At 40.2% G+C, this 25,251-nt stretch overlaps 2 protein-coding genes across 3 annotated transcripts in view; one reads left to right on the top strand and one right to left on the bottom strand.

Moving 5' to 3' along the window:
* The first annotated feature begins 491 nt into the window (after positions 1-491).
* On the top strand, positions 492-1,790 carry LOC121944883 (cocaine- and amphetamine-regulated transcript protein-like). The gene is made up of 3 exons (XM_042488828.1): positions 492-713; positions 1,141-1,224; positions 1,327-1,790. The coding sequence occupies exons 1-3, from the start codon at positions 522-524 to the stop codon at positions 1,432-1,434; spliced, it is 384 nt and encodes a 127-aa protein (XP_042344762.1). The 5' UTR covers positions 492-521; the 3' UTR covers positions 1,435-1,790.
* An 8,658-nt stretch (positions 1,791-10,448) lies between these two features.
* Positions 10,449-25,251, bottom strand: part of adamts17 (ADAM metallopeptidase with thrombospondin type 1 motif, 17) — a 143,782-nt gene continuing 128,979 nt past the window's right edge. Inside the window, exons 20-23 of one of the 2 annotated variants that reach the window (XM_042485175.1) lie at positions 23,978-24,182; positions 23,202-23,354; positions 18,271-18,448; positions 10,449-12,949 (exon numbers count right to left, since the gene is read on the bottom strand). In XM_042485175.1, coding sequence (XP_042341109.1) covers positions 12,798-12,949; positions 18,271-18,448; positions 23,202-23,354; positions 23,978-24,182 — 688 coding nt within the window. In that variant the 3' untranslated portion in view covers positions 10,449-12,797. Of the gene's footprint in view, positions 12,950-18,021; positions 18,158-18,270; positions 18,449-23,201; positions 23,355-23,977; positions 24,183-25,251 lie in introns of those variants that run through there. The other variant, XM_042485184.1, reaches the window with a different exon arrangement.

The raw sequence follows: 25,251 nt of genomic DNA on the forward strand, positions 1-25,251 counted from the left end.
TGCAGGAGAGCCAAATGCCATTCTGAGGTAATAGGGGGAAAGTAATACATTCAAAGATAATGCTGATCTATATGGAATGCTAAACCAAACAATGTTCTCAGCCCTGCTGGGTGACTAAAGCACATCAGTGCTCTCATTTCAAGTTGAACTGATTTCTTGGGGAGACACTAAAACATAATCTGCTAATTGTTCATGCTTATTATTTAAGGTATATTATTAGAATTTATATTACTTATAACTTTATGCAAATTACCTCATCATTCTCCATCCAAGTAAGGAGTAATCTATGACTTTATCTGCAAAGACCTCTTGCAAGGCTATTGTTGTCTTTGATTTTTTTGTGGCATGTTTTGCCCAGCAACTTTTATGGGATGACTCACCCAAGGCAGCTGTTACGCATGACAAAAAAAAAAAAATAAAAAAAAAAATGAAAGGATAAGGTGGAGCAAGCAGATGGCAGCAGTCAGATAAAAAGGTGTTTGGCGCGGGGGAGCGGCTATTTGAGACGGGGGAAGGGCCACATGCTGTCGGGCATCAGGACCATGCAGACCAGCTCCAGGCTGCTCAGCGGGGCGCTCCTCTGCGCGCTGCTGCTGCTCTCCAGAGCCGCCGCAGCCGACGTGTGGGACACCGAGTCTGAGGAGGTGCTGAGCCCTAGAGCGCTGCGGGACTTCTATCCAAAAGGTCCGAACCTGACCAGTGAGAAGCAGCTGGTAAGCTTTCCTTCACTCCTGCTGCATTGCATGCAAACAAAAAGAAGGTGCAACTTTACATGGTAAAGTTTTATTAAAATATAAATCAAATTGTATCATTTGTTTCAAATATCTTTTGCATCTTACTTATAATTTCAGTTTCGTTGTGTTGAATAAAGACTAAAATGAGAGCACCTTAATTCACCAACTCAAATCAGAAATACATGCATTTAATTTTTTTTAATTACTTTTATTTTTTACATTTATAGCATTTTTTGTGATTAAAACAAAATATGCAACTAATGTATATGACTATTATATTGCAAAAGTACTCTTTCTACTTCTATAAGCCTTTTGAAATTTCGTTGATAACCTTAGACACTATTGTCCTCGTGTATGACTGCCTCAACAGTAACAAAAGCACTTCTTAAATTGTGTTTTGTGACAGCTCGGAGCTCTCCAAGAAGTTCTGGAAAAGCTGCAAGCTAAACGTCTGCCTCTGTGGGAAAAGAAATTTGGCCAAGTCCCAACGGTATAGTCCATGCTTTAACACGTTGTATTGATTGATAGTGTATTGATGCATGTGGCAGCGGGAGAAATGAACGAACCTGTGCTGTTTTTGCTCCTCTCTCAGTGTGATGTCGGAGAGCAGTGCGCAGTCAGGAAAGGCGCTCGGATCGGTAAGATGTGCGACTGTCCCCGAGGAGCTTTCTGCAATTTCTTCCTGCTGAAGTGCTTATGAGCATCACTGGATCTGATTGTGATGTGAAGAAAAGATTAAAAAAACTGCCACTCGATTCCTATGTAATTATTGTCAGATTTTTTTATGATACAGCTGAGGAGCAGGTGGGGCGATAGCCCAATTTTATTAAGTATAGGCCTATTATATCACAGAAAAGCTATATAGATAATATGATGATGGAAAGGAGATGAGAATATTATAAAGAACCATAAAGTTCCTGTAAATATTCAGAACCACTTGTTATCTGTTGGAAAATTCCAGGATCATTGTTGTTATGTAGTAGGAGCTGAGAAATCACCCATGATGCACAATAAACTCACCTGAGGACCACACACACACACACACACACACACACACACACACACACACACACACTGTATAGTCCGAGAAGCAATATTATGGGAATATTATAATAATTCTTCTCCTGGGCAAATCTCAAATCTGTCTTTAGAGCTTGAAGTATTTTGTTCAGATGAATGTTTGTGTATGTTGTCATGATAATAATATTAATAATAAACATCATTATTGTTTTGTAAAGCAACAGGCTGACAGCATATTATTTTTGCCAATGTGCTTGGAATCACTGCAAGCAAACGTATGGATTTTTTTTTTTGAAAGATGATGTTGAGAAGCTGAGTCAATATTTGAACAAAGATGTGAATGTGAGTGACGTCACATCTGCAGGTTGAAGGGGTGGCTGCCAGGCTGCCTCATTGTCAATAACAAGGGGAGGGGCACTTTCAATCAAATGCCAATTCTGCTGCAGAGGAAATAGTTGTGAACCAGAGTGACTGTCACATCTCAGTCACACTCACTGCTGGTGGAGCAGCTCCAGGCTGCCGAGCACATCACGTGCATGACAGAAGATTAACCAACAGCATATGAATTCAGGTTCAGTGAGCGAAAGTAAAAGAAAACTATCTCTATTTGCTAAATGACATGTATACAGAAAACCCCATATTAAAGATGTAAACATATTCAGAGGTGTGTTGGGCAGTTACAACTTAAAGTCCCTCTTCATTAAAAAATGTGTCACTTTACTTGAATGTTTGAGCTTCACCTTGCTAAATGTTTGTTTTCACATTTATCTGCTGAAGTGCCTGTGTGCTCACTATAAATTTACGGTAACAAGTGTATGAGCATAGACATTTGTGACATCACAACTTTGAACTTTCAGTCAGGGTTCCCTGATGGCCTCGATCTTTTTTTTTTGTTTGTTTTGTTTGTATGTTTAGTTTATTTTTTCCTTGCATTTCCTGCAATACTACACAATATACTATAACTACAAAGTTTTTTTTAAACACAATTAAAGGTGAGAAATTGTAGGTCTGTATGATAACATGACAGCTCACAGTTAAAATGTTACCTGGTCGTGCTCTTCTCCTCTCTGCCTTTTCTTGGCTCTGTCAGTCTCTCTGCCTGCCAGTATGGAGGGCCACCATGTGGCAAACTCTCACTCACTTCCATTTTGGTCAAGGTTTAATCTTGCACAAGTCATTATTTTTATTTTATTTTTTAACAATGACTTCAGCAGGATGCAGCATACTGTTCTCATTCTTTCTGATACCACTGTGACACACCTTGACTAAAAAAGGCTGCTTTGTTTACACACTTAAAATGAGCTATGGGAGAATTTTTTATCAAAACAATGCTCAAATCAGAAGAAAGTGCTCTTTAAAATATTTAGAATATTGTTCTTGGTACACATGATGGAATACTGGACTCTATAGGGAATACTCTTTAATCATAAGAGGAGTTTTTTTTTGGACCCATCAACCGCCCCACCCCTCCCAACCTTATAGGTGCCCTGTGCTCCTTATATTACATCATTGCCTTCTACCTGATGCCATCCTGCTGCATTTTATGTGGACACAAAAGGTTCCATATGGCCATGTTTTGACGTGATGCTGCCTGTGCACAAGTGCTGTCCACTGGCGTATAATAACACCATGATCAGTTCTGTCCGGCCATGTTCTAACCTGAGACCATCCAGCGGCATGACATGTGCACCGCAAAAGGTGCCTTTTGGCATTGCAAAATTACACCAAAAGAACCATCAAAGTGGTGCTATTGTGCGAGTTTGGAATGGGGAGAGGTGCAATATTTTTCTTGACACCTTGCCGATGTTTTAGTGATTGAGATTTGGAGCCCTCTGTTTTTTGCAGGTTGTGCAGCATCATCACATTCTACATCACTGTGCTCATCTCGTATCCACCCTTAATTTCTACTTACCTGTTAGCAGTCATCAGTAATGCAAAGGACAACATGCTGACTTAATCCATTTTTGCTTGGCTGTGTGTGTGTGTTTGTAAACTTGGGACACCTACTTATGTGTGCTGCAGATCCATCACTAATCACACACATTTTTTCTTGTTTGTCCTGTGATCACCTGTTAGGATCATTTCTATTTGACTGACAGGTGGAGGAACTGTCAGGTTTCTCTCTGATCATTCATCAGAAATGATCTCTTACAGACATTACACATTATCTCAAGTAATCACATGTAAAATTCTTCAAACTGGGAACAGTTATATTTTAAAGGTGTGACTTGGAAAATGGAGTTTCTTCAGTTCAAACAAAAGTTATTTTTGCTCTGCAGGGATGACAGTGTCAGCTTGTAATGCATTCACCAGCCCAACACTTTGGTATAGAGTACGACTGGACACTCTTTTGACACTATTTTGGTGCCCTTCTACAAAAGAAATATCCAAGTCATCAAAAGATCGACATAAATTCTGCTAAGCACATTCATGCTTCACTCTAGATCAGGGGTTGGCAAATATTTTTCTTGGACCACATGAGAAGCCCAGATTTTTGCTGGTGGCCAAAGAAATTTTGTCATGCCATAACCTCTAATTTCATCACTAGATTAAATAATAGAATACATACTGTGCACTTATTACTCAGCACATATAGTTAAAATCACTCATAACAACATCTTATTAAGACAACTATATGCAAGAGTATTTAAGCTAGTGTACAGGACTGACTGTTTGGAGTTAAAACAGATCCATTTAAAATAAACTAATACGTATATATATATATATATATATCAGCATGCCAAAAGATCCAAGGATACACTGGAGGTCCATAAAAGCAAGATTTAACCTGATGGGGGGAAAAAAATCCTAAACAGTGCACCATCTCCTGGCCTAAACGCACATGCATGTTACTTATTTTACAATTTCTCCAAAACATTAATTTGTTTGTCACTTTGTATAATAAAAGTAAAACAAAAAAGAAATTAAAATAAAAATGGGGGAGAACAAGCCTAACAAAATAATGTGAGAGCATCCTTTGAGCTAGTCTTCTCATGTGTGGGAAGCTCTCCTCTTTAAAAGACGAGTGAAATATCAGTAATGTCACTGATTTGAAGCACTGTGCAAGCAGTGCATCAGACTGCAAGCCTGTGAGTTCAAGTTTCTCATCACTTGGGATAGTGTCCACGTCGTATGTATAAGGAGAGGAGACTGTGAGCATTCCTGGTTTCACTGATTTTATCATTGCTACTTCCGACATATTTCTATATTTTCTATATTTTGTCTCAAGTTATAGTCTTTTAATACAGCAGCATGTTCGTTGCAAGTTAAGCACGCTGCTATACTGCCAACATCCATGAAAAAATATGCAGCAGTCAATGACTTATTAAACACTCTATGTTCGTGATGGACCTTATTCTTTTTTTTAATACCCATTTTGAGCAGCAGGTGTCTTGAAATAGCGTTTGTGATGCACAAACAAAACAAAACTCTGGTATGCTTACACAAACTGATGTACCTCAGTGGGATGTCAAAGCAGCTGACACTACTTGTGACACAGGAAGAAGCAAACTCATGACAGACAAGCATTTCAAAATAAAAGCCAATTTACATTATATAATTTTATTTATTTATAGGTTATAGGTTTCACATGCACAATTGTGGGGTTTCCTCCCCGGCCAGGCAGAACCATCGTGTAATGCCCACGTCTGCTCTCAATGAAGCTGTCACAGGTTGGACACTGTGACATTCCTCAGTTTTGACTCCAGGCAAACTTTCAGCTGTACTAAGAGAAAATGTCATAACAACTTGCTACATGTGGTTATTTTTGGGCAACAATAGCAAATGGGACACAACCAGGATGTCACAAATACACATGCTGGTACTGATGGTTTGTTTTAGGCACTATAAGTCACAGATGGTTAGGTTTAGGGAAGTGATTCTCAACATGTTTTGGGCCAGCACCCCCCCCTATCCATTATCCAGGTCCCTTACTGTCCTCCATCTGTTGAGGAGTAGGAAAAGTGTCTTCACAGAACATTGTTAATGATCATTCTGTGTTATATAATTAACAAAAGCATGTCATTGAATGCCAAAAAGCTGATTTGATTTATCAACTTGAATAGCATTTTCAATAATATTTAAGGAAGCCCAAAAGCCCCATAAATACTAGCTATGTTTCTGGTATTGCTTATATTTTGAATCTTACAGTAATGCAAGGAATATTTAAAAATGTTATCTTTAATCTTTAGGTCAAATTTTATGATCACAAAAAGCAGCCAGTCAGAAAGTGGTGATTTGGCACTGGTGTCTACTGGAAGGAAGCAGAAGGCTACGCAAGCTACTGTATCTTTCTGTAATGATTTAGTACAAAACTGGGCCTCAGATGCAGAGAAAAGCACCAAACACTATGGGGGATTGTTTTTTTGGGCATTTTAGCCTTTATTAGATAGGACAGATCAATAGCGTGGAAGGGGAGAGAGAGAGAGAGAGAGAGAGGGGACAACATGCAGTAAAGGGCCTTGAGAGACAGTCAAACCCCAGACTGCTGCAGCAAGGACACTGTGTTGATTCATGGGGCACCTGCATTATCCACTCAGCCACCAACACCTGGGACCAACTACTATGAACATTTTATGAAATCCAAATCTTTACTTTGGTCATCAGCAATCATACATGTGCAGGCTAGCATAAAGGCAGAAAAATCCACTTAGAGAAATCACACAAGAAACAAAGCCCACAAATCTAAGCAGTCAAAAAACAGGAAAGCAAACACAAGGAAAAGGCTGAAGAACATGAAGACACTATGGAGACAATGGCCATCTGTCAAATGAACAGAGGGAACACTGGGCTTTAAATACAGAAGGCCTGATTACTGACTACACAGAGCTGAGTGGTGGGAAAACTCAGGAAGTAAAAGTTGCACTAAACATAATGAGATCACATTTCAAAATAAAACTGTAAATGGACACAAACATGTTAACAGAAACATGAAAGAATATCCCACCTAAACATACAAAGTGGTGGTTCAGGGGGTCCTCTCCCAGGAAATTTGGGGTGTTCTGCAATTCATTTTCTGCATTCTGGTGTATTTCGAAACCCCAGTTTATGGTGAAAATGTCTTCTTTATGCAAAGAAAAAAAACGGTGCCAACTGACAATTCAAAATGTAATGGATATAATGCAGAAATGTTCAAATATTTATTTTCCTGTAGATCAACTTTTATAATTTAATGTGATCTCTGCTGAGTCAGCGCACATGCAGGGATGATTTACTCCTCAGTCCTCCTTTGTGTCTTTTGATTGAAGAAGTAAACTCTTTAAATGCACACGCGGCACCTATTCATGTCAGCGACACATTCATTTATTATAATTGATCTATAAATCCCTGAACTTTAGTTCATATGTGTTTTAGCAAGATTTCTGATCATGTTCAAAACTTTCTGCATATTACCCAAATTCCCACATACTTGTGTTCTCTGACAAGTCGAGAATAAAACCGTAATATTTTAAGAAAAAAAAGAAGTGGTCCTTTAGTCAGCTGTGCATTATGTAGTTGCTCTGTGCTCTTGTTTCCCCTTCAGACTGTCTGACAGACACAGAGATCAAATTGGGACTGAAACTATGATAAAGAAGACTCTTTAATTGCCCAAACGAATTGCGATAATAATAATAATAATAATAATAATAATAACATGCTTTACAAGAAAGGAAGTACATGCACAAAGTGCTTCACAACAAAACACATAAAGACAAGACAAAAAAGACATAATAAAACCTGCATGTAAAAATAAAATAAGATCAGAACAGAATACATAGAATGGCATCTTCACATGGATGAAACCCACTTGATAAAACCAGTAAAAATAAGATAAAATAAGGATAACAACTGAATGCACAGAATGCATAACATAAAATGGAAAATAAAATAAATAGAATAAAACCCACTGACATATTAATAAAAATAAACATAAAAGTAGAGTATATAAAATGCATAAAATTAAGGAAAGTACAACATCTAAAGATATGCAGCAGTATGTAAGTGCAAAGCAGAATGCAAAGCAGCTAAGTTAGAGCTAATTAAAGGCTAAATTGAAAAGATACGTTTTCAGTAACAACAGTGGCTTCTCTGATTTCTATAGTGTGTTCCAGAGCTTTGGGGTGTAGCTGATAAACACTGCATCCCCAATTCTTTTTTGGCTGTTTAGATCTAACAAAAAGCAGGGAGAGGTGACTTGCTATACAAAAACACTGAGGTCCCACAATCCCTCTCCCCAGTCCACTTTGTCTGTTTCTGTCTTTAGAGCACAGTCGCTCGCAGTTTTCCAGCGCGCCACGCTCAAAGGTGAGATATATTTCCTCTTTGTGGTGCATGCCTGATGGACCAGAGCATACAATTCCAATGTAAATGATGAAAGCTACATGCAAGCTTCATCTTCAGGGAGAAAAGGCTCATCCAAAAAAAGCTTCAGCTAATGGTGATAAGGCAAGTTATAAAATTGTGCAAATGTGCATGTATGTCTAAACCACCCCCGGAGAACTCCTTAATGCCCACTTTTCAACTGTATTGTTACCAGTGCTCCACAATGTCCTCTGAACACCCAATAGGTGGCAGTAACTTCTCTATTGTCAAATGCTAGTTGAGGGGAAGGAGACACATGGGTAGGTATAGTAAAAAAAAAAAGTCACATTCAAACTGGAAGCAAACACCAACCTCCCGCATCAAAGTCCTGGTATGTTAGACCTATTCTCAAGTGACACCACCCGTGTGCATATTGGGTGAACATGACAGGTGTCATCTGGCCGTCCACGGGTGTATAACAACACCGCACCTGATTCTGTCCGGCTGCATTTTCATGTGACGCTGTCCAGCAGTGTTTCTGTGCACGCAAAAGGTTGCTTTTGCTGTTGGGCTCTTATGCCAAAAGCAGTAACAAAGCGGTGCTATTTTACAAGTTTGGGATGAGGACAGGCTGCTCCATCTTTTAATGGGTTACTAATGTTGATTTGTGGATTCGGCAGTGCTCTACCACCGTTTATTTTGGCTTTCTTGCTGTTCTTTATTCAGTTTGTTTCTATTTCTTTTCTACCCCTCCAGCTGTATCTGCTGTTAAGTATATGTTGTAGATTGCTACCACTTTGAAGCAATTTCAGAAACCAACAGAAACATTGTGGTGGGTGGGCTGACAATAAGACTTAATCTTTGTTCCTGGACAGCAATACTTCATCCAGACAGTGAGGATTTGTTATCAATTCCTTGTGGGAATTACCTCAAATTCTGAGCAATCAAGAACTGGAGGTAAATTGCCTATCGGGCGAAATTTGACAGAAAATAAAAAATGAAAGATAGAGATGGTTACGGAAAAACTTGAGAAACTGAAAGAGAGAGAGAGAGGCAGAGGCTGATTGAGAGGGTGATGGATGGAGATACAGAGAGGATGACAAAATGATACAGTCTGAAATACAGATTGCTCTCTAAGAGTAAACCACTCAATAAATCAACACCAGACAGAGCTTTAGGCAGTCAAGATTATTTATCATGTTTGGACACTCCTCTTGTTTTGGCTTAAACCATTCAGTGCAAACGTCATGTAATAGGATGGCTGACTCTTAATGCTTCCCAGGTTGGCATACAGAAAACCGTCATCCCTGGGGAACTCTATGCATCATTTTCTATAAGATCATGAGTTTGTAGCATGGCTGTTGTATGAGAACCACATATCTCTAAAAAGATCTTAGAAAAACAGCCCTGTTTTTGGCTTTATGATGATGCATTTCCTGGCTGATCCAAGAGGGTTTTTTAAAAAGAGGGTTTTTATGTCCTTATATGTTTGAAAACACCTTAAAGTGATTTGTTCTGCATCTAATTGGTTGCACTACTCAGTGTATGGTAGGGTGCTGTGAGGACAGGAAGAGCAGAGCAGTCTGCATTCTGTTTTAATGGTTTGTTTTTTCATGTAAAATTACATCTTTTATTACATAACAAAAAAAGAAAGAGAATCACTTTACAGTAGAAATAGAAATAGAATAGAATTTGAGCAGAGTGGTGTGATGAATATTGGAAACAAAGTGGATGAGAGTACAAATATAATGTGACTGCACAGAATAACAGTTAAATGATTTAATGGCTGTATGAACAGATTATTTACTCAGTTCCAAATCAGCACCATAAAATACAAGTAGTGGCAATTCATGTACCAAACATTCTGTATGTGCAACAAAAAAAGTACAGTACCAGAAAAATTAAGTAACTTGCACTACATTGGCAAAAAAGAGACTCATAGGCAATAATATTAAATAATCCTACAACATACAAAAACAGATAACTGTTAACAATGACTGAGCTGAATTCCACAATCGTGAAACAGGTCGTAATATAGCACCATTCAATACCTTGGAAAAAGACTAAGGCCTGTATTGTTAACACACAATAACAGCTGCATGTGAGCTCCATGACCAACTGAAAGGGTTGACAGAGTGATGACATGTTTGAACAGCAGCTGCTGGTGACATATTTTGTGCTGATGTTAAGTATTCAATGTCTGACCATTGCACGATTTTTATTTTGAGCAATGCTGTTGCTTCTGTATTGTCTGTAGTGGTTAGTAGGGCTGTCCCTTAAAAGTCAGAGACTCAAATCATCAGTCTGAGACTGTCAATTGACTGAGACTGTCTCAAGTCAAGCAGTCATTTTTTTCCATGAAGTGTACTTCTGGGGATGTTTTGGTCCCAAGATTTTGCTGCAGAGTGGGTGTTCTTGACTTTCACACTACCCTTTGATACAAGGAGATGCAGACATGCAGGCAGCGCCACAGAGGAGGAGAGAGGAGAAACCTGCTTAGAAGCGGTAAATTTATAGCTCACAAAAACTTAATCTGACAGTCTCTGGCTTTTTTTGATATCTAATGTCTGCAAAAAATGTTGCACATTTACTGCCTGTTGTTAGCGCCGTTAACTTGTTTACTATCTGACATGAATGCCGCTGTCGCACTGAACGTCCCACAGAGCACGTTTTAAACTTTAAACCTTGGAAAATAAAACAAATTGTTGAATATCATATTCAACAGCCAAATCCAATTTGACTGGCATAATTCTGAAATGGGTACAGCCCTGGTGGTTTTTACATAGATTTATTGTTAGGATCACTGTGTTGATCAAATATGTTTTTTTATGAATTAGAAAATGGATAGTTATTAGCTTGCTTAACTGTTATTGTTATGACTAAAGTGCAAAAGTTCTTTCTCCTCTGTTGTTCTTGTCAGCTACCAAACAACTTCAGCTCCATTAACCACACTCTGGACCTAGATTAACAAGTAGTGAGGCATGATGGTGAAATGTAAAGGGAGCAAAAAATATCTTGTGTAAAAATCCAGGAATGAAAAGGTTTTAATGAGATAACTGAATTTTGATATGAACTTAATTCAAGTCAATGTGCACTGACTAGGGGCTCATGTCTACAGGCGAAAGGCCTATGCTTCAAATGAAGTCAGAATGTCTAACTGCTGTGGTTGGTCTGGCTAACTAACAGGATCACAACAGCCACCCCTTGAGGCCTCAGTGACAATGCACTTCTTCGTGGCTTGAGGGGGCACAGCAATTGCCAGATTAAATTAAGCTTTACCATGTCTATGGTAAGGATAACAACAAGCACTGAAATAGCTAGTAAAGGTTTTAGTTCTTACTGCTCATGCTGTGTGGTTTTCTGTTCATACTGATCCTCACTCACAGGACTAACAACTAAAACTGCAAAACAAGATTTTGCACAGTTTATCTTAGTGGTGAATTTACTCATATCTTAGAATAGACAGTAAAAACAATTGGACTGCATCTGATAAAAACAAAACAACCATGTAGGCTTGGGCGGTATTATGGTTTTACAGTATATCTGGGTATAGATCCTGATGATTTTCAAAACAGTCAAAAATACAGAAACTCATCTTTCTATCAAACTCATAAGGAGAGGCTGTATTGAGGATGTATTGTATGTAGTGCACATGACATGCCACTAGAGGGCAGTCTCTACTGGTGGACCAGGCAGCTGAACTGGAAAACATGCTGACCACTGGCATTGGGGATAACATGACAGGACTGTAAACAACTGGCTAGCTAACAGAGAGAGACTCCAGGGGAAAACATTATATTTTCAGATCTAACTTGCTGAAGGTTTATTTCCACCAAACCAGAGTTGGGGATTGGAGCAGTGGACTCACTGACTAAACAAATAACAAGACTTAAACTAAGACGGTTTTGGTGAGTTTCATATTGTTTCTGTCGAGTTTGATTGAAGTGTGTTTTAAAGAAAAGTAACAAGGCAATTAAACTATCATTAGTCATAGTTCTGTGAAAGAGTGACTGTGGTAATATTTATCTGTTTAATAAAGGAAATGGGGGAAATTTCAGGAAGGTATGAAAGTGTAAAACAAAAAATTACCACCCAAGCCTACAACCAGGCACCATTAGTGTATGTTTATGCTTACGCAATATTTTGCTACATGAGTTATCCACGGCTACCAAACAGACCTGTGGATCAGTGGGTCTCCTGTCATTAGCTAGGTCCATTCACTGTAATGCAACAGCATTTTACCATGGCTCCCAATCAATACTTACCCATTACAGTATACTTAATTAATACTTAAGTATCAGAAATTTACTTATATAAAAACCTAGTTACTTTTTTTTTGCAACATTTAGCTAAAATACAGTACAACAGAGTGGAAGATACAATAGAGAGCATAATTAAGAAATATAAGAGAGGGGAAAGCTCTGGCTAACTCACAATCCCATGTTATCTGACAGATAGCTAACAGAAAAAGTCTACTTCAAAATCAAGCCCTTATTTTCAAGCCATCTGGATTGGAATTTTAAAGGCAATTCTTTGTTTGGTGTGCAGCAAAAGAAATATAGGACATTTTCAAGTCTTCATCTTATGTAGAAGCTTATGAGCCCATTCAACATGTACATGTACTTGCCATTTTCTTCTCTAATGCAAACAGTTCATCCATAATAGAAATTGTTTTCTCACCATTATTTGTCTTAACATTGAACAATATTAAAAACATTTACAAAAAGGAGCATTACATGGAGGAAAAGTAGGTGCATTTGGTCATTAGCTCTTGTGCAGTATTCTCTTGGCATAAAAGTCCCTACAGGTTTCACAGCAGCGCTGGTACCACCTCATGTCCTGACAGAGGTTCTTCTCTCGGATCACACGACAGTACACCGTCCACTGGTCCCCCATGCATTTGTAGGTCAGAGAAGCTGGAGGGCAGGGGGGAGGAGAGAGGCAGCAAGTCAATGCACTGCATTACAGTTTCAAAGTCCTCCAAACTAAACAACAAAATATATCATCAACACTGGTGGTTTGCCCCAGTGAGAACACTGTTAGCACCGTATAAAGGTCTTACCGTGTTTGTTCCTTTTTGGTTTGAGCTAGTACACTTTTTATCTGTACTCCTCTACCTCTATCTGTACAATTCATGGATCTATTAAGAAAGTCTAGATTCAGTCATGGAGGCAGGTCCCAGTTCAGTCTTATGAGAACTGCTTATTGGCACATAAAGTAAAAAAAGCCCTTTTTCCGGGTAAAGAATACCCGGATCTATGGACCCAGGATGCGCACTAGAGACTTACAGCTGCCGAGCATGGCCAAGTGCACCTGAGCAGGGAATTTCTGCCAGCGGAGTGATTGAAATCCAGTTTAGTGCTTCACTAGCTTAAATAGCGGTCTATAAAATTTAGTCTTGCGCCTCTAGCAGATTTTTCAAACATTATCGAACTGGATGGCTTAAATCTAGATAGTGAAGGAGTCATTTGTGGGGGTTTTGATGCTTCAAAAAAATTATCCACTGATTTACAGATGTCTCTTTCCCAATTTAAGTCAATTGGAAAAAGTCTTTCTGGGCCATGACTGACCCGGATGGTGTAATTCCACTTTTGCTATATTTTCCTATTTTTCCTGTCAGCTCCATGGCCCCCTCTGCTGATGATGGAGAAGCACTCATCAACATCGGAAAAAGTTGTGTGGGTCTTGGACTGAATGCATCAGACTGCGAGAGGATCTGCACAAACGGCATACACCAAACTGCCAGTCAGACCAGATGGGAGAACCGAAAGTGAATGCACCAGACAAAGAGAGGGAGGAGAGCCAGCATCAGGGTGAGGCTGACTTGCCTGGGACCAAGAGCTATTCCTTTACCAAGCCTTCTTCTGGCTGATGTCCGCTCGCAGAGAATAAAATGGATGAGATGTGATTGAGGCTCACTCAGCAACAGGAGATCAGAGACTGCTCTGCACATATATTCACAGAGACATGGTTAACCCCTAACATCCCGGATCAAGCTGTTGCACTGGATGGGCAGACTTTGTTCAGAACAGACAGGTCACAGGACTCCGGTACGAGGAGAGGAGGAGGGCTTTGTGTGTATATAAATGATGCTTGGTGCTCAAACGCAGTTAAAGGGTATGGAGTGTGCTCACCAGATGTTGAGTTTTTGGTGCTAAGATGTCGCCCATATTATCTGCCCAGAGAATTCATCAGTGTTTTTAATGTTGCTTTATACAACAGTTAGTTCCGACCAAGCAATTTGATTGGTCGAGAGGCATTCCATGAGTGCTGATACAGGAGTACAACATCACTGGGACTGTTAACTTTTAACTCTGCATGTATCACTTCGCCTCACAGCTGTTCAAAACCCGTTAATTAGTGTAAGAGTGACAGTGGGACATGTTTATAGTATGGTGTAAGCATAGGTTCAAACAGCTAGTTGGCACTGTTCATGTAGCTGTCATTTGGTCAGGTTGACAGAGGAGAGAAGAAGAAGAGAGGCGAGAGAGAGAGAGAGAGAGAGAGAGAGAGAGAGAGAGAGAGAGAGGAGTGGAGGGCGAGCAAGAAAGGACAGGAATTTTGAAGTGTGTTTTGAGCTGACTGTACATGCATTGGAGTTATTAAAAGTTATGAGGAAGCCCAGGAGGGAGCAGCTTTGACAGACGGGTTTTGGTAAACCACCATTCACTGTGGGTAAACCAGCTGTTACAGATGTTACAAGGATGTGCAGTGAGTCAGGGACACACTCGTCTGACACTATCCACAGCCTGAGAGACACCGACAAACCCACACACTGTCTGATACAGGACTCGAGGTGACAGAGATCACGGCAGTGAGTGGACACACACTGCAGCGACAAACTGTCTGATCAAACTAACTCATCTGAATCGCACAGGCTGCCAAAGTGTCTGTTAACAGAGTCTTTTTTACTACTTACTAAAAACACAGAGATAAATGTTCATGATAGTAAGCATCTGCTCTGTATATAACATGAAGACCGAGCTAACACAGATTAGCAAGCAGCGTGCAGGAAAATGTATTATGTGTTGATAGGCAACACTTGTCACATCCAGCAGTTGCAAAACTATTTGTGTCGGCGGAGCCAAAATAATCATTAATTAAAAAAACAAATCATAATCTGTTGTTGCTTGTTACTATTGACAAATAAAAGACAATTGTAGAACTGTTGTATAAAAGCAACATCACACCTGAAGTTGTGCATTGAGCTGTATATCATCACGGCTGTGATGATATACAGCTCTCGGCCTGCAGCCTCATGCCTATGACCGAATCACAGCCAGGATATTATACAAGCACAACATCACTCCCTTTCGTGTGATATTACCTAAGTATACATTCCCCCTGATGCAAATTCAAAAAAACGCACTGCAGGAATTGCATGATGCCATCAGCAGCAACATCACCAAGCAACCGGATGGAGTCTTCATAATAGCTGGTGATGTTAATCAAACAGACTTCAAATTTGTCTTACCTAAATTCCACTAGCATGTCCAGATCCCCACCAGAGGAAGAAATATCCTGGACCACGTGTATACAAATATTCCTGACAGCTACAAAGCCCTCCAACGCCCTCACTTTGGCCTGTCAGATCATATTTCTCTGCTCCTTCTGCCGACATATTGTCAGCTGATAAACAGGCTCAAACCAACAGTTAAAACTGTTAAAGTGTGGACAGATGAAGCCACAGCGGCTCTCATCAATGATGAGAGTTCATACCGGGAGGAAACCATCTTGCAGAGTGGTGCACAGAGAACAACCTACTGATCAACGTCAGTGCAGTGGATGATGAGGACAACTCTTAATAAGAAGATATTCAAATGCCTGCCCAAAACCGAAACTTCTTTTGGAGATTCCTTAGATGAACCTCAGGGTCAGCTAATGGACCTAATTACTGTGTTGAACTTACGACTCTTGTAAGCAGAACTGACAGATTTTATTGCCCGACCGACAGTTTAAGTTAACTTACGACTCATTTGGGGCACTGAGCTCCCTGCAAAGACTCAAGGAGACATCAGGAGATCCCTACATCATAGAAACAGACAATTTATGTCTTTGTTCCACAACCAACAGGTGACATGCCCACATATCTCCAGACTGTAAGAGAGGATCACATTAACAGATTTTTGTATTCAAAGTAAAACGTACTTTTAAATGTTGTGTGGAGGTCTCATACCTACAGAACTGGAACTTTGCTTACCTGCCGACTTTGAGGCCAAACGCACAAACACAAGCTGTGCCTGTGTGTGTGTGGAGGGGTGTGACCTTTCGTAACCCCCTGCCAGCAGCGTGCTGCACACTGAATGGAAAGACTCTTAGTCCAGACTTGCATTTTGCTATACATCTCCTTTATCTGTATCTTAATTATCCTTCCTTTACACTATTGTGCGCAGATGCTATATTGTTTTGTAATCATGCAATTTGTGATTTTCTAATTATAGGTTTTGTTGATAGACCTTTGGTCATATTAAGTACTTTCATACTTTGTTATAGTTTGATGCTAGTACTTGTATACCTTTACTCAAATAGGATCTTTAACAACCTTTAATTATATCAGAGTGTTTTGACACTGTAGTTTTACATTTACTTATTTTCACACATATTTATTATGTTTTTTAAATGTGGTTAATACTGTTTTACTTAATTAATGATCTGCCAAATAATTATTTGGTTTTCTCGTAAGTGTTTGGTATCGATCAGCAGAGGAGAGCGTCATGGTTTCAAATATTGAAGATTTGAAGGCCTGTAGTGAACTTTATCAACACTTCAGGAAGAAATAAAATCTAGAGAGTTAAAACAGTAGAAGTGATAGAAGGGAGGAGTGTATTTTTCCCGCTTTGACAGTCAAGCACCCCACCCCTTCTTTATTCACAGGAGTTATAACCCCAGTGAAGTTGAAGGACTTGGGTCTTTTGGGGTCTTTTTGGGTCTTTTGGCTCTTTGGGCTTTTGCTTTATCTACCTTGAAAGACAGAACTTTGGAAACAGCCCGTGCTACGCGTGTTCTAAATGACGATTTAAAACCAGAGCACTTTGCATGAGAGAGACTGTGAGACAAAAAGAGACTTTGAACGAGCTATCATCGTGATTTCATCTCAGCCACATGAGGTGTCAGAAAATAATCCAGCTGTTCATGGAGAGAGAGATGGAGGAATCACAAAGGCTGCACTGCAACTTTCCAGAGTGAACCGTTTCCCTGGCATCGAGACTTCTGAGGAAGGTGAAACGATCTTTCCTGTGCTGTCATGGGGTTGATGCTCTTAAATGATAGGGACACACAGCAAGTCTTAGACCTAGGTTAGGATCTCCCATTAATACAGTTATGGGTTATTCTCTGATCAGGCCTCTTCTTTATCTTTTCCTTCCATGTTTTATGGGATAGGTTGCCTCTCTACTGTTGATAGATGCTTGACATTGTGTTTTCTTTCATTTTAACTTTTCATCTGCTTGATCATCTTGCACTATTTCAGTGCACCTGATCAATAAATTTGAAAACTGTTGTGTAGTTAATTCTATAAATTAACTACACAACAGTCACATTGCCCTTAAATCAAGGCTGCAAAGCCGTGTTCAGTGCAGCTCGATGTGATGACGTTCTGTAGTCTCATTTAGTCACTTGTTAGTAACTGCCTTTTTAAGAAACATGAAAGCTTCAAAGTTCACAGTGGGGTATTAACTGACATATTTTATGTAGTAGAACAAAACATGAAAATCTCTTCATCTTGTTTTAACCACAGACTTTATTTCAGGCTTCTAAACCAAAAACTCATTCATAAAAGCCATTGACTGAAATTAGGGAGCTGGAGGTGCTAAAATGCTGACTGATTTCCAGGTTTTAGGACTCATTCCTAGGGTTCTTTACAAAGACAAGTACTGTTTAAGTTATTTGTTGATTAATCCTGAGTTACCATAATCAATATACTTTTATGCTCTCACTTACATCACCTGTGATGTCATGGATAAACCACAGATAGGGGGTGGGGAGTTGTCAAAATTGGAGTAAAACTTACCATATTTGAAGGTGATTATTGTACTTAATATAGAAAGGCAAGTCTTGATTGTGCCGTTTGTTTACTGAAGTAACTTCATATCACTAACCTGTTTCTAGATGAGTATTGGATGCCCCTGAAAAAAACAGGTTCAGCCCAGATTGAGACTGTAGTAGGTACATGCTGTGTGTATGAACAGACAGACATAAACTTTTAATCTCACAGTAGAACAAAATAAAAAAAACTCACCTAGCCTGGGAGAGGTGATGGTGTTCACATTGATTTTCTCATTGCAAGTACCCTGGTGACAGGGTCGGTATGTAGGTGGTCTCAGCGACACCGGACAGTCGTTACCATGACGACCAGTCACTTTGTGCATACACTGGACCACTCGCGATTGCAGTCCCTTCCCACAGGATGATGAGCACTGAAACAGCCAATCAAAAGAGTCAGATCTCACTGCGCATTCTGTGGCTGAGGGTGTTCAAGTCAACACTGGTGGTTCTCATTTCACATTAATATTGTAAATCGATCAAGTCATTATTACACTTCTGTATTTGAACAGGTTGAACGATTAAGATACTGCTTGTTATTAAGTGATCATGAAAGGTGTTAGTTTTAGTTTAGTTTTTTCTTAACTTTAGACAGAGCCAGGCTGGCTGTTTGACTCTGCTCTTAGTCTTTATGCTAAGCTAGGCTCCAGATCTGAACTGAGCACACATACATTGATAATTAATATCAGTCTTCACGTCTCACTCTCAAAGGTATAATCAGTAAGCATAGTGTTCAGTCTCTTAGAATCAAAAAATATCTGAATTTCATTTCTGAAGAAATAGTAAGTATAGCAATTTCTGATCAACCAATATCTATTTCAGGCTTAAAATAACATCTTTTTAGATCCAACACACTTCAGGGTTAAGCCCCACCCACTTTCAATTGAAATTCCACCCATTTGGTGTAGAGATGAAGATAAGTTTATAGGTTGGTTGAGTAGATAAAGATAATGGTGTACTGGCTCATGTTGTTGGTTAGGCTGCTGGGTAATGTTAGTGGCTTTGCCACAGTTACGCTGATGTACAGTAGGTTCATGTTTAACAGACAGAAGGTCTTGTATGCAGTTATCCATCCTTTTGTGTTCTAGCTATAAAATACTTTTACTTTCTGTTATGTTTTTGAATAAATCTTTGTGAACTCCAAATCCTTCATTCTTTTCAACTGATAACTGTAAGTTTGGTTATACTTATTTTAACTATTAAGTTCCACATTGATTTTAGTTTAGTATATTTTATGAAACTAAATTAATCAGTTGGCTTTCATTTCCCTTTTACAAATGAAAGGTGCCTCATTTTGATTAAATGTAAACCAAATAATAATGTTCAGCATAATTAAAAATCATTTTTAAAAATTTACTGATAGTTTAAGACAGTCATTCAAGAGCTGTTTTATGGTTCTGCACCAGCGACAGCCCTGGTCGCAGGAATTATGTTTCCGGATTGTCCATCTGTCTGTACATAAGATTCCTCCAGAATTTTACATTGCGAAATCCCAAAATTATTTACAAATGGATGTTGTGAAATATTCTTAAACTGCTGAAAGTATTTGCCTACACATTTCTTTTACAAAGTGACCATCATTCCTTGTGAGGGACTGAGCCTTTTGAAAATACCCTATCATACCTTATTGTGACACTTCATTCAATCACCACATAACCTGTAAACCTGAGGAGTGTTCAAAAGTGATGCTTTTGAGCATTCAATAACTTTCAAAGTATTTTGTTATCCCTATCCCAACTTCCCTGAAACATGCTGCAGGAATCAAATTCATAATAAGTGTATATTTACATAAAAAATAAACTTTATGATTTTGAATGTATTGTCTTTTTATTGTTTTTAACAGATTTTATAAAAATGACAAATTATTGTGTTCAGTTTTTATCTATGTTTTACAAAGCATCCCAACTTTTTGGAATTTGGATATATAGCTATAGTCTCCAGAAATTTAGATAAGTATAGGCACATACAGAGTTTAATACTGACGGTGTAAGGAATACAGTTTAAATAAAGTAAACTTAGGGGGAGGAAAAAATATCCAATGATGCTTATCCAACATAAGAAGACAATGGGAGCCAAAGGCAGGTGTCAGTACACCCAGTCAAATGCAGAAGATTGAAATATTTCTACATAAATGCCAGTGTTGTGCACTCATAGATGGAAAACACAGACTTTATCTTAAAACACTGGGCTTATGCTATGACGATGGCAGCACATGTAGATGCAGCAGCCTGTAGCTCCTCAAATCCTTGCTACTTTTTTGTTGTATTTATACATTTTTTTGACATCATGACCCCTTCTGCTTAAGCATAACTTTTCGACGATAAAGAAGCACTTATCAACATTTGGAAAAGTTGTATGGGTTTTGGACTGAATGCAGCAGACCGCGAAAGGATGCCCACCAGTGGCACATGCCGAACTGCCAGTCAGACAAGAGGGGAGAAACAAAACCAAAAGCGCCGGACAAAGAGAGGGAGGCGAGCCGGCATCAGGGCAAGGCTGACCTGACATAAACCAGGAGCTGTTGCTCTACCAAGCCTTCTTCTGGCTAATGTCCAGTTGCAGGAGAATAAAGTGGATGATATGCGATTCAGGCTTACTCAGCAATGGGAAATCAGAGACTGCTCTGCGCACATCTTCACAGAGTCATGGGTTGACCCCTAACATCCCAGATCAAGCTGTTGCACTGGATGGACTGACCTTGTGGGAGCCATCTGGACAGTGCCGCCGCAACGTACATGCACACCACACACTGTGCGTAGGGCACCACGGTGCCGAGGGGGCACTAACTGAGCCGATCATCATAATAATTATAGGCCTAAATGATGAATTATTTTAAGTTAAACTGAAGCACACAGGCAATAAGATAAACCTTTACTATACATATTTGCTAAAAAAATAATCATGTGTCGCGGTCACGAGTCTTGCCACGTGCGTCATTGCGTCTTGCAGCAGCGTGCATTTGCTTTGAAATTTGATCCCCTCCCTAAGGTAACAAGTGAGAAAAAAAAAATTGGCCCCAAAAAGCAACAGGACTCGGGGGCAGAGAACAGAGAACAAAAGAAGAAATTGCGAGAGGAGGCTCATGCATCACTTGCAGGTATGTTTAAAGTGTTAATGAGCACCTAGCCACCTGCGTTAGGACAAATGGTGAAAATAGCCAATCTACAAGCTGAAGAACCCCCCACAGGACTCCCCGAGGGACACGGTCGAGTGCCTTCTCCAAGTCCACAAAGCACATGTGGACTGGTTGGGCAAACTCCCATGCACCCTTTAAGGATCCTGCCAAGGGTCCAGAGCTGGTCCACAGTTCCACGACCAGGGAGAAAACCGCATTACTCCTCCTGAATCCGGGGTTCGACTGTCCGGCGGACCCTCCTCGCTAGTACCCCTGAATAGACCTTACCAGTGAGGCTGAGGAGTGTGATCCACCTGTAGTTGGAACACACCCTCTGGTTCCCATTCTTAAAAAGAGGGACCACCACCCCGGTCTGCCAGTCCAAGGGCACTGCCCCCGATGTCCACGCAATGTTGCAGAGTCGTGTCAACCACGACAGCCCCACAACATCCAAGGCCCTAAGGAACTCCAGGTGGACCTCGTCCACCCCCGGGGCCCTGCCACCGAGGAGTTTTTTGACCACCTCGGCAACCTCAGCCCCAGAGATGGAGGAGCCCACTCCTGAGTCCCCAGGTCCTGCTTCCTCACCGGAAGGCGTGCCAGTGGGATTGAGGAGGTCTTCGAAGTATTCCTTCCACCGATCCACAACGTCCCGAGTCGAGGTCAGCAGCGCCCCGTCCCCACCATACACAGTGTTGACAGAGCACCGCCTCCCCCTCCTGAGACACCGGATGGTGGTCCAGAACCTCTTCGAAGCCGTCTGGAAGTCGTTCTCCATGGCCTCACCGAACTCCTCCCATGCCCGGGTTTTCGCCTCGGCGACTGCCGTAGCTGCATTCCGCTTTGTTGGTACCTGTCTGCTGCCTCCGGAGTCCCACAGGCCAAGAAGGCCCGATAGCACTCCTTCTTCAAACAAGCCAATCAAATTGATTATTGATGTTTGCTACACAGGTTTTAGAAGGTATGGCCTGCTCCAAAGTAAGGAAAGTAGAAATAATTTAAAGAGAGCGAAAGAGACAGAGACAGAGAGAGACAGAGACAGAGAGAGAGAGAAAGGCTACTTAACAATATTCACACTTTTTCTAAAAAGTGGCACTTTTTATTTCTACTTTTTACTTGAGATAGGCATATTTGTTATTTTCACCTGAAATGTAGGCCTTCAATCTAAAAAAAAAGATTTTGTTTAATTGTTGTTGCTCTGCACTTTTTCTAAAATAGGCATATTTTTTATTCAAAAGGATTATGGTCTGTTTTCTTTCACTTGTAATGGAGGCCTTAAGTTCATTGTGCTGGGACTAACTTCATTTATGTAAAGCCAGCTATTTGTTTTCCATGCTAGTGTCTGTATGTTCAAATTGTTGAAAATTGACAATAATTATTCCTGAAATGATATGGAATTATATGTTGTTGATTTTATTTAATGGACATTATGAGGTTTGGACCTTTGCTGGAAGGAAATTTTAGTAACTGGACCTCTTTGAATTTTAGTTGAATACCACTGGCGTAAACCCTCTGCTAGATGGTTGCCAAGCAGCAGACAGTGGCAGAACACTGACACCAACACACAAACCAACACCCAGGCTTTTTAGAGGAGCAGAGGAACGTTTCAAGCTGAGAATGTGGCGCTTAAAGCAGAGAGATTTTTTTAGAGAGACATTGGGGCGTTTCCAGCTGTGGTTGTGGCGACTGAGCAATATCATATAATGAGACTTAGGCTATCTGGATGGACTGCTGGTTTGTCTCCAGTCAGTATGTTTGTACTTTGAGAACTGTTGAACTGCCTTTTAGTGATGTTTCCATACTCTCAGATTTCAGTAATTAAGTGAATGAGTGTAATTTATCATTTTGGGATCAACCAAAATCAGAAACTTAATTTATAGGAAGATAATATCCAGTCTTAACACAGTAAGCAAGTTCATGACTTTTTTTCCTCTTTTGGGAAGGTATTTTCCTTTTTTTGCTGAGTGAGTTGCTGAGAATGAATGAATCAGGTAGTTTGCAGAAAGTTGTACCTTGGACCAGTCTCCAGTCTTCCATTCGTTACATCTGGAGTAGTCCTCACAGTGCTCCTCTTGAGTGGGTTGGGACAGGGGGTCACAGAGACCCTGAGGGTTTGTACATGTCACTGTCCGTTTGCGTACACCTTGGCCACAGTCTGATGAACACTGGAGGAATTGATGGAAAAAATAAAACAGGTAGAAAAGAGAGTAAAACAGCTCCTTCTTTCTGTTCCCGCATGACATAGATCTCACATGACAGAGCCACAACTTGTAACTGATTAACACGTTTGTGTGAATGCTGACTCAACATCCACACTTTTCTGCTATTCTTTCTCTGTTTTATTTTTTTGGTTGCTAACTACTTACTAAACCAAACTGTTAAGCTCTCTGATGACAGGTGGGCGGTTACTTTTCTTGTTTCTACTATTAATACTTTAAAAGATAATAAGGTTTTTAAGTGTGAGAGCTTGCAAACTTGTACACTATTGTAATCTTCTCTATTTATTATTTATCTATTATTTTGCCCTTTTTGGTGTCTGTCTTCCTCTACACCATCCTACATTGTGGAAAATTCATTTTAATGTCAAATTGTATATCTTCAGAAACATTTGGGAATTCTAAATATATAGGGACTCTCTCTTAAGTGCTGCATTAAGAAATGTATGTCAGAATTTAAGAGCATTCATGGATGCACTCCTCACTTCTAATATCAATCATTAATGGGAAGCCAGGCCCAGAGCCTGCAATAGTTTTCAAATGACATCATGCACAGTGTGTGTATGATGTACCTTGGACCACTCCGAAGCCTCCCACACAGTAAGGCAGAGGCGGCCCTCACAGCCCTGAAGAACAGGAGGTTTTCCTCCCTGGCAGTAGAGGTCCCTGGTGTGGATCAGTGAGCCATTCTGGAGGTGGTAAACACAAACTACCTCCCTCTGCTGAAGACCTTTACCACATGTGACAGAGCAGGCTCCCCACTCTCCTGTCACCCACCTATGAAAAAGTATTACAAACAGTTTATAACCTCAAATCTGTTTGCAAAACAACGATGGGGAGATGGTTGAGTCTCAGGTTACATTTATAGTGCACAAACTATTTTTTAAAAAATAATTTTGGTGGCAGAAAATAGCTTGTGTCTACTCAAACTTTCCATGAGATTTTCACAGAGAGTTCAGTACTTTCTCATCCTAAGTCATCACATATCGCCACTTTACAGTGGACTTCCGTGTCTACATATCACAAAGTATTCCTGTGTCTGCTATTGATGTTCCGGGATGCTGCTAACGTGAAGCACATGGAGGAATTATCCTGCACGTGTTTATATGTGAGCAACACAAGCACATGGCAACCAACACCTGGGTGTTAACAAACGAACATGCTGGCACGGATGGTTAGGATTAGGGGGACGGAGGAACTTGGTAAGGTGTAGCAAAAAAAATATCACATCAAGTTGGGCGCATGGACCCATCCGCTGCCTCTCCTGCCTGCCCTATAGAAGTCCTTATATTCGTATTCGTATTATATCCGTATATTACCTTGTTACCAGCATCGTTAGAACCTGACGCTGTTCTGTGGCATATCATGCAGACATGACAGGTTTTGTCTGGCCGAGTTCTCAAGTGACACTGACCATCTGGCAGCATACAATAACACCATGACTGGTTCTGTGCAGCAACATTCTCAGCTGATGTTGTCCAGCAGTGCATCATGTTGACACGAAAGGTGTCTCTTGGTGTCGGGATTGTATGCTGAAACACCATAACAGTGGTGGTATTTGATGACTTCGGAATGAGAACAGGCAGTCGAAAGTGAAACACCTGAACAACAGGAAAATGGCTAGTCTACTCTTCTTCGTCCTATTTTCAGATGGCAGGCAGTAACACCACAGTGTGGTCAGCGATAATGACATTTAAAATTAATTATTTCAGAGAAAGAGTCAACAGAAAGTTGTTCTCTAACAACCAACTGTGAGTAGGCAGCTACAGACAGCCAGCTGCTCTGCTGAGAATCAGCATGTCAAATCTCTGTTCAGTCCCCTTCTGCTAACTTCACAATATAGTTG

This window comes from Plectropomus leopardus, chromosome 1 (assembly GCF_008729295.1).
Source record: "Plectropomus leopardus isolate mb chromosome 1, YSFRI_Pleo_2.0, whole genome shotgun sequence".
Taxonomy (NCBI): Eukaryota; Metazoa; Chordata; class Actinopteri; order Perciformes; family Serranidae; genus Plectropomus; species Plectropomus leopardus.